The 10,615-nt window shown below is 42.2% G+C and overlaps 1 protein-coding gene across 1 annotated transcript in view; it reads left to right on the top strand.

The window, feature by feature from the left end:
• Positions 1-7,476: 7,476 nt before the first annotated feature.
• The window catches only part of lama5 (laminin, alpha 5), a 176,182-nt gene continuing 173,043 nt past the window's right edge, over positions 7,477-10,615 (top strand). Inside the window, 1 exon segment of the mRNA XM_056448715.1 lies at positions 7,477-7,979. Within this exon segment, the coding sequence (XP_056304690.1) occupies positions 7,707-7,979 (273 nt within the window). The 5' untranslated portion in view covers positions 7,477-7,706.

Below are 10,615 nucleotides of genomic sequence, written 5' to 3'. Positions count from 1 at the left end.
CGAAGCACCACCAGCACCGAGCACTTCTTCACCGTCCACCCACTCATCCAGTCCCATGGCTCGACCAGCGCCCTACTCTGGCGGGGCGGAGGAGTGCAATGGCTTTCTATTACAATGTTCTCTGATATTCACAATGCAACCAGATTTATACCCCACAGATCGGTCCAAAATTGCCTTCATCATCTCCCTTCTCTCTGGGTCGGCTCTCCGGTGGGCTGAGACCATCTGGCAGCAAGCTGGGCCGGTAACCAATTCCATTCATAACTTTACCACATATTTCAAGGAGGTCTTTGGTCGTACAGATGGAGAAGTAGCAGCCGGAGAACAACTATATCATCTTAAGCAGGGAGCCATGTCCACCCAGGACTATGCGCTCCGGTTTCGGACTCTGGCTGCTGCTAGTGGATGGAATGAGCGATCTCTCCTAACAACTTACCGGCTCGGATTGGAGCCCAACCTGAGGTTACAGCTGGCAGTCCTCGACGATACTATGGGGTTGGAAAAATTCATCCAACAATCACTTCGATGTTCTGATCGTCTGAAGGTCTACCAGCATGATCTCCCATCAATCTCACAAGCACTCCTTCGTCCGCCAGAGCCAGTCGTCCCTCCAGAACCAGAACCTATGATTGTCGATTCTGGTAGACTTACGATTACTGAGCGACAGAGGAGGCTGACCCGGGGTCTGTGTATGTACTGTGGTGCCGAAGGACATGTCAGGCTGGACTGTCCCATTCGTCCAGTACGTTCATTGGTGAGTGTGTTCAGTTCTCCCGTTGAAAAAATGCACCCTCTCACCACCAATGTTCAGTTAACTGCCCATTCTGTCTCTATTTCAGTCACGGCCCTCATCGACTCCGGGTCAGCCGGAAATTTCATCTCGCACGCCCTCTGTCGCCGCCTCCAGCTCCACACCGAAGCCTCGACGCACGTCTACCAGATTCAACCTATAACCACCGATATCCATTCCCAGGCACGTATCCATCGTAAATGTGAACCCGTCACCCTCAGAGTAGGGTTACTTCATAAGGAAGAAATTCAATTTCTGGTTCTGGAGGGAGCATCAATGGACATCATCTTAGGGCGCCCGTGGCTGGTGAAGCATGATCCCATCCTCTCTTGGGGCACCGGAGAAATCAAAAGATGGGGTAAAGAATGCGTCTCCAGCTGTTTTCCTGACCTACCCTTGCAGATCCAGAGACCCATAAATGTCTACGTCACGTCTGTCGAAAGTCCAGTTGAGAAACAATCCATCCAGATCCCGAAGATCTACTCCTCATACGAGGACGTATTTTGCCCCAAGAGAGCTTCCCAGCTACCTCCACATCGGCCATGGGACTGCGCCATTGACCTGCTTCCTGATGCTCCTATGCCCAGAGGTAGGATCTACCCGTTGTCCCTTCCAGAAACTAAGGCCATGGAGGAGTACATTCAGGAGGCTCTGAGTCAGGGGTATATTCGCTAGTCCACGTCACCCGCTGCTTCAAGCTTCTTCTTCGTGGCCAAGAAGGATGGAGGGCTGCGGCCATGTATAGATTACCGAGTTCTGAACCAAGGCACCATTAAGTTCAGGTACCCACTTCCTCTCGTCCCTGCGGCCCTGGAACAACTCCGATCTGCCCGGATATTCACCAAGTTGGACCTCCGCAGCGCATACAACCTGGTACGAATACGCGAGGGGGACGAATGGAAGACGGCGTTTGTGACCCCTACTGGGCACTACGAATACCTGGTCATGCCCTATGGTCTGGTCAATGCCCCCTCCGTATTCCAGAATTTCATCCATGAAGTCCTCCGGGAGTTCCTCCATGTCTCCGTCATTGTATATATTGATGATATCCTGATTTACTCCCGGAGTGAGGCCGAACATCGCCACCACGTTGCGGAGGTCCTACAAACCCTACGGAACCATAAATTGTACCTCAAGGCTGAGAAGTGTTCATTTCACTTACCATCTGTTCAGTTCCTCGGATACATCATCGACCGAAAAGGGGTTCGCATGGACGAGGGGAAGGTCACTTCCGTCATCTCCTGGCCTGAACCTAAAACAATTAAAGAACTCCAACGATTCCTAGGGTTTGCCAATTTTTATCGACGTTTTATCCTCAACTACAGTCTTATCACCGCTCCGCTCACCAACCTCGTAAAAAATCAACCCAAAACGCTATCCTGGTCACCCGAAGCTGCCGCAGCCTTCCAAAGACTCAAGAAGTCCTTCACGCAGGCTCCACTCCTGACTCACCCCAATCCCGACTTACCTTTCGTGGTCGAGGTGGATGCATCGACCACCGGAGTAGGAGCCATCTTGTCACAGCTCCATGGTAATCCCTCACTACTCCATCCATGCGCCTACTTCTCCCGAAAGCTCAGCCCGGCGGAAAGGAACTATGACATCGGAAACCGTGAACTTCTAGCCATTAAGCTTGCCCTGGAGGAGTGGCGACACTGGTTGGAAGGAGCTAAACACCCATTCCAGGTGATCACCGATCACAAAAACTTGCAGTACCTTAAAGAGGCAAAAAGACTCTGTCCTCGTCAAGCCCGATGGTCCTTATTCTTCTCCAGATTTCAGTTCTCCATATCATATCGACCAGGATCCAAAAACATCCGGGCGGATGCACTCTCCAGAATCCATGACCAACAGGAAATAAGTGAGACCCCGGCCAACATCCTCCCAGATCACATCACTGTCTGTCCCATCACCTGGTCCGCTCCAACAGTTGTCGCCACCCCAGAATCCAGAAATCCGCCGGGCTGTCCCCCCAATCGACGATTCATCCCTGAAAATCAACGGGTAGATCTTATTCACTCCAGTCATACCTCTCTGGGCACAGGGCATCCCGGGGCCAACAACACCCTCTCGCTGCTATCCCAACGCTTCTGGTGGCCGAACATGGCGAGGGATGTGAGGAGATACATCCAAGGCTGTAGGGAATGTGCCATGTCAAAGAGTCCTCGTCATCTACCTGCAGGAAAACTCCATCCCTTGCCCATCCCAAACCGCCCCTGGTCACACCTAGGAGTTGACTTCATGACAGACCTCCCATCGTCTGAAGGTAATACTTGCATATTAGTCATTGTAGATCGATTTTCCAAATTCTGTCGTCTGATTCCTCTGAAGGGTCTACCCACAGCCCTAGAAACCGCTGAGAACCTATTTAACCATGTCTTTCGATGTTTTGGGCTACCTGAAGACATAGTCTCGGACCGAGGACCCCAATTCATCTCCAGACTATGGAAAGCCTTTTTTAGACTCCTAGGTGTGACCGTCAGCCTCTCGTCTGGCTATCACCCACAGACCAACGGCCAGACTGAGAGGAAAATCCAAGAAGTGGGGCGGTTCCTCAGGACCTTCTGTCACGGTCATCAGAACTCCTGGAGCCAGTTTCTGGGCTGGGCGGAATATGCCCAGAATTCCCTGCGGCAACCTACCACCGGACTTACGCCATTCCAGTGTATTCTGGGCTTCCAACCTCCACTCTTTCCCTGGGATGGCGAACCTTCTGACGTCCCCGCAGTGGATTACTGGTTCCGGGAGAGCGAGAGGGTCTGGGACGATGCTCATCACCATCTCCAGAGGGCAGTTCGCCGAGCCAAGGAGGTGTCAGACAAGAAGAGGATTCCTGGACCTGCCTATGCTCCGGGGCAGAAAGTTTGGCTCTCCACCAGAGACATCCGCTTGCGACTGCCCTCCCGAAAACTTAGTCCCAGATTTGTTGGTCCCTTCACCATCCTGGAACAGGTCAACCCAGTCACCTATAAGTTACAGCTACCACCACAATATAGAATCCACCCCACATTCCACGTATCACTCCTTAAACCCTTTCACGACCCTCTGATTCCCTCCACAGAGCCTGGCCATGAAGAGGAACCCCCTCTCCCACTGATGTCAGAAGAAGGGTCTATATACAAAGTCAAGGACATTCTACGGTCCCGACGTCGTGGTGGTCATCTGGAATACCTCGTAGACTGGGAGGGATATGGTCCAGAAGAGAGGTCTTGGGTCCCCAGATCCGACATATTAGATCCCGCACTTATGGAGGAGTTCCACTCCAATCACCCCGAGTTCCCAGCACCTCGTGGACGAGGTAGAACACCACGGCGTCGGCGGTCTAGGCCCTCAGGAGCGGGCCCTGGGGAGGGGGGTAATGTCACGGATTGGCCAGGCTCTTCCACCAGCATCACGCAACGATCACCGTCACCTGAGTATTAACCACGCACAGCTGCACCCAATCACTTCCATTCACTATATAAGCACACACCTCACTTCAGTCAGTGTCCGGTCTCGTTCCCACGAAGCGGACTCATAGCGAGTACCTCCTGGTAGTCACTATCACATTTATCCAATTGCTTGAACTTACTTGATCTCTGTCTCATTCCAGTCTGTCCAGTGTTCCCGGTGTCCTGTCTGTATTGAGTGTGTCTTCAGTCTGTCTTCCCCGCAAGCCCTCTGGTGTGTGCATTCGGTCTCCCTCAGTGTCTGTCATCCATCCTGCTCCGAAGAAGGAACATCAGCTCATCCATACTACAGTCACATCCCCTTTGTTATCCTTATTTGCTCCGCTGCTGTAATAAACATCTTTCATAATATACTCACCTAACTTGTCCGTCTGCTTCCCTAACAAGAATAAAAGCAGTTTTTAATTTTTTAAATACCATTTTAAGGTCAAATTATTAGCCTCTTTAAGCTATATTTTTTGTCAATAGTCTACAGAACAAACCATTGTTATACAATATAGAAATGATTTGTTAAAACTATTATGTTCAGAAATGTGTTGAAAAAAATATTTTCCTTAAAAAGAAATTGGGGAAAAAAATAAACAGGGGGGCTAATACTGTATATACCTATATAGGACTTTAACAGTATATATATATGTATATGTGTGTGTGTGTAAATATATATACAGCAGAATGAACTCTTCTATCCAGCACGTTTTTACGCAGCAGATGCCCTTCCATCCACAACCCATCTCTGGGAAACATCCACACACTCATTCACACATACACTACGGACAATTTAGTCTACCCAATTCACCTGTACCGCATGTCTTTGGACTGTGGGGAAACCGGAGCACCCAGAGATAACCCACACGAATGCAGCGAGAACATGTAAACTCCACACAGAAACGCCAACGGAGCCGAGGCTCGAACCAGCAAACCAGCGACCTTCTTGCTGTGAAGTGACAGCACTACCTACTGCGCTACTGAGTCACCTATATATATATATATATATATATATATATATATATATATATATATATATATATATATATATATATATATATATATATATATATATATATATATATATATATATATATATATATATATATATATATATATATATATATATATATATATATATATATATATATATATATATAGCACTCTCTGCTGCGCCACTGCTTCGCCTATATATATATAAATTATATAGAAAAATTATATATATATATATATATATATATATATATATATATATATATATAAGTTCCACATATGTAGTAAACTTTCGTGCACAGACCAATTATTTTGCTTCATAAGATCTCACTAATACACTATTGTCAGGAACCATTGGCAATAACTTTGCTTGACAGTGTTTTTATTTGTTTATTAATTAAATGTTTTTAACTCAACACTCCAAAATTGCTAGGAAGTTTCAGTCCAAATGTGGTTAAAATATGGACAAAACCAACTGTTGGGTTGAATTTTAACCCAAAGTTAGTTTGTCTTTTATCCAAATTTGGGATGAAACAGCTGAGCATTTTTAGTGTGAAATTATAACTGTTGACATCAGTGTTGGGGTAATGCATTACAGGCAAGGCGAGTTACGTAATAATATTACTTTTCTAATAAACGAGTAAACGAGTTTTATTTTTCTAATAAAAAAGTATTTCATTACTTTAAAATATTAAGCAATAATAGTTGAGTTACTTTTTAAAAATGTAACTCAAGTTTTTAGATTAATTAATTCGGTTTTAAAAAATTATTTGCTGAATTCAAATTAGTGTTATTACATGGAATCACACTCAATGCGAAAATGAGCTCCCCACGGAAAGAGACAGAAACCAAGATAGAGCCTTACATTTCTGTGATGAGCGTATTGTCAATATTTGGAACACATGGGAGAAAAGGAGATTGTCTCAATGGACAGTGATTTTACTGAACTAATAAGACAAAATTACAAAAGTAGCAATTTATCAAACACATTGCTTTCAACTTTCATTAATCTGTATATACAGCATGTATAGACTATTTTGATGAATGTAAACAATAACAATGGTCCTAACCTATTTCCTGTTTTAAATGTTTTTAAATTTCAATTGCTTCAGAGAATCCAAAAAGATCCACACATTGATAAATAATGTTTCGGCAGCTGTTTTAACATAAGATATGACTGAATTGCCTCGTGTTACAGTTATGATTTTTTTTTTGACAACAAGCAGGAAATGTTCATGGGCCAATGACATCACCACATTGAATTGGTCTATAGCAGGTAGTGGGAAGTGCTCAGAAGGTAACATTATAATTTTTTTTTTTTTGTAAGTGTGTCGTTGATTGCAGAGCTCCTCTAATTAAAAAAAAGAAAGAAACAAAAAACCCTGCAAGTTCTGAAAGAGATCAAGCCTCAGGCAGGTATGAAAAAGTAATAAAAAATTAAAGTATTGCATTGCTTTCTATATAAATTAACTAAGTATCGCAACTAGTTTTTTTGGGGGGAGTAACTCGATTGTGTAATGTAATCGATAATGTAACTCGATAGTGTAATCCTCCTTTTTTGGGAGTAACTTGATAGTGTATTGCATTACTTTAAAACGTAACTTTCTCCAACACTGGTCGATTTGCATGTTACAAATCCCCAATCTAAAAATATCTTGTTATCTAAAAATCTTTTGTTCTACAAATAACAAAGTCACTGACATCTTGGCCCGAGGGCATTACAGTGGCCTGCATATTACAGTTACTTACAAACTGGAAAATTTTGTGTTGATTTTAAAAAACCTAGTCAAAAGTAATTTTAAGTAGTTGTGCTTGCTGTGAATTTAGGTTGGTAAATAAACTATATTTTCTCTCATGACAAATGTCTTAAGGCAGAAAAAGTATAAGGTAATTTCCCCACATAAAGTAGTGCACATTTTGTTAGACTAAGTCATTGAGTAGCACTTTAACATTGTATCTTTTCTGTGGGAAAGACATTACTAAAGCCAAAGTCTTTGTCCTACAGAATAACTGAAGACAATAAGCCACAAAAGGTGGGTAAATCAAATAATTTTCACCTCGGGTATTTTAACGACAAACCGATGCAGTGTAAAGGCGATGAAATGAGGGTCCCTATTCATGACATATCACCTAGCTCGCTATTCGTTAGTACTGAGTATGAGAGACAGGACTGCACAAGCCACTGCACTGCCCTCACTTAACAAAAAAAAAACACACACACACACGCACACACACACACACACACACACACACTTAGTCAGTCAGTGCACTGCCCTCTCTGAACTGAGCTCAGCAGAGGCAGAGAGCGAAAGAGAAGGTGCCCACCGAGCCGCATTTCTGCTTATTATTGTGTACTGCACACTGAAAAGAAACTGGAACAACTTTCCTTATATTTAATTTTTCCAGATGTCCGTAAATTACAGTCCAGTGAACTCTGAGTGGACATTTTGAGCGTTTTTAAGAGTGTTGAGTGTGCGGCACAGGTGAAGATGGCGAGGCGACCGTCAGGACGAGCGTCGCGCGCACCGGTGCTCGTGTTTCTGCCGCTTCTGCTGCTTACCGGAACTTTAACGGCTCAAGAGTTGCCCATCAACGGCGTGAACGGATTCAGCTTGCACCCACCGTACTTTAATCTAGCTGAGGGGACGAAAATCACAGCCACAGCAACCTGTGGAGTGGACGAGAACGAGCAGCCGATCCAGGACCTGTACTGCAAACTGGTCGGGGGGCCTGTGTCAGGGGACCCGAGTCAGACTATTCAGGTAAAGAAGAGGAAAATACTGCGCTTTATAATTATTGACAGGTGCTAGTTAAATGCTTATTTCAACTTTAGTTCATTGAATGTTGGATAATGTTTGACTTTGTTAAATGCACTTTGTATCGTTTGTCCGCAGTATAAAACTGCTGGCACCATTATAGCATACATTTTGCTTTCTATAAAGGAGCTCCCATGGCGCATCAAAATACTTTTATAATAATTTTATTTACCATATTAGATTTGTTTTCATGGTAAAGACTAAAAATATGGTTAGATTTAATTTTATTATTATTAATATTTGCTTTTATTTTGCAATTGCTTTATGCTTGAGGAACTGTGCAAAATGTGGATCTCTTCCAAAGAGCACCTGCTCGAGATGAAAATGCCAAAGTTCCCTATAAAGCACTATAATGCCTCATAGGAGACCCCTACTAAGACTTCATTAACATTGGGGCTCAGGAGGCACGACTCAACTTGTTGGCGAGTGTGTGAAATGTTTAACATTGTAAAGAGAAAAACGCAACCCCCGTGTTGCACTGCTACTGGGATTTTCCCTGAGGAATGTGTGGCATTTCGTAGAAGACCTTGAGGGAGACACACACACCCACACACAGATTTGCACCACACTTCAAAGAATAATTGATGAAAATGTTGCTAGCTCATTGATTTTCACAGACACGTCCTGAAGTTGTGTTTTCAAGACAGGACATCAGCTCATCATTATTTATACTCATCAAATAAGTTGCATAATAAGCGTCCTGCAATAAACTATATGGAAAAAACCTGTTAAACAGCTGTTATTTAATATTTTAATGTAATTTTTATGTTCTCAGGTTGATTCAGCCATATAAAATATACATTTAATCAATGTACTGCACTAAAACTGTGGTTGAATTATTAAAAAACAATTCATTTACTGCAAAATTGTTTTTGATGCACTGAATCCACATTAAAATATTTATGATAACATTATAATAATAAACTATTATTGATAATGTTATTTGTATTTGGTATTTTGGCAGAAACGGATAGCCATGGTAAGTGAATTGAATGTTATTTTGAAGGACTAGATGAATTGCCAGTCAATAGAAATCTTATCAGCTGGGGAAACCTTCATATAAGGGTGGTCTCAACATCATATTCTGGAGTCTGCTTTGTTAGTTTATTTAGGACATTAGTCCATTTCCTAGCCAAGTGCAAATAGCTTGAAACTTTACAAATTAAAAAAGTGTATGGGTTGATAAGGAATGGAGAGAATTACTTGTTTTTCCAATGTTTTCAGTAAAATTCCTGCACTGTAAACCCCTACAAATCCTCAGTGTTCACTAACAACAGGGGTCTGTTTTTATTTTTGCTGATCACAATTTCAAAGGATTAATGCTTTATTCAGCATAATCGAGTTTTACTTTGTTTACTGTGCAGCTTTTTCAGACATAGCCTACTTTATATAAACCGACCAGCTTATCGTGAAAAAATGGGTTTTCTTGTACTTCAGTCTGTATAATCAGAAATAAGTGGACAAAAGTAAAACAAAACAGAATATCTCCAAGAAAGAATCACATTTGGAATTTGAGAAGTTTTATTAAATGAATTATGCTGAGGTTATGGCGCAAACATGCCCAAAACATTTGGTGTTGAATTTCAGTTTGCACATCTCAATTTTTTAACTTGGCTGGTGACTTTGCACTTGAATCAACTTGCAAATATGCTTAATGTGTGCCTGACTACACAGCTTGCTTGGACACATGCCCAATTATAACTCTTTTCATCATCATGTCATCATCCTTTGATAAACAAGTGCTCCTGTGATTGATATAAAATCACAAATCATAAAAAAACACAAATCACAGCACGCTTGGACGACATTATGACATCTGATTCAAATTAATTCTGTGCTGAAATACATCTCACAACTGTTTACAGTGATCTTTTGACCTTAGAGTGGTTCTTTTCTATTGGAACATTTCACTTAGTCTGAAAAGAAAAGTAGATCCCCGCGTAAGACTTCCGTTAGCAGAGTTTTATCTAGTAGTCAAGGCGTCTCAAGGCCGGGATTAAAGGAGAAAGTATACAGGTCAGCTTGGATGTTTTAAAGATAAGTTTTTACCCAAGCCTGATCATGTGACTTATTAAAGTGTTCTGCATTTAAAGGGTCTGATTTATTAAACCAGCTAAATTAGTGTAAGAGCATAATCTCATGAAAAGCGCTGATATGTGTGGACATTTCTGCAAAAATATTTATGTCAGTATGCAAATTCAGCAGCTCATTTTTATAATATCTAAACATAGAGTAAACAAGTAAAGCTGATGAACAGGGATCTCATGGCTCATTGCATTTCTGGATTATCATGGAATTTTTGTTCCAGGCATTGAATATCAGGGATCTTTGCTTAAGTAATGGAATAGTGTTTATTGTTTTACTTTCCATATGTCAAAATGTAACTTTTTTTAAAATGTGTTTTGCCTATTGTTATGGCAGGACTATATTTCAGTGTGATTTACTCTTTTATTTAACACTTACCAGCCAGTTAACCAGGGCAAACATACCAGGATAATGAACATTTCGAGATTTTGGCTTACAAAATGACCAGCAGTTGACAGAAAAGTTTATGTCTTGTGAAGTCTGAAGCTTAATAAAGG

This window comes from Danio aesculapii, chromosome 23 (genome assembly GCF_903798145.1).
Source record: "Danio aesculapii chromosome 23, fDanAes4.1, whole genome shotgun sequence".
Classification (NCBI taxonomy): Eukaryota; Metazoa; Chordata; class Actinopteri; order Cypriniformes; family Danionidae; genus Danio; species Danio aesculapii.
Note: the sequence above shows the minus strand (reverse complement) of the source record. Positions and strands in the feature narration are given on the sequence as shown.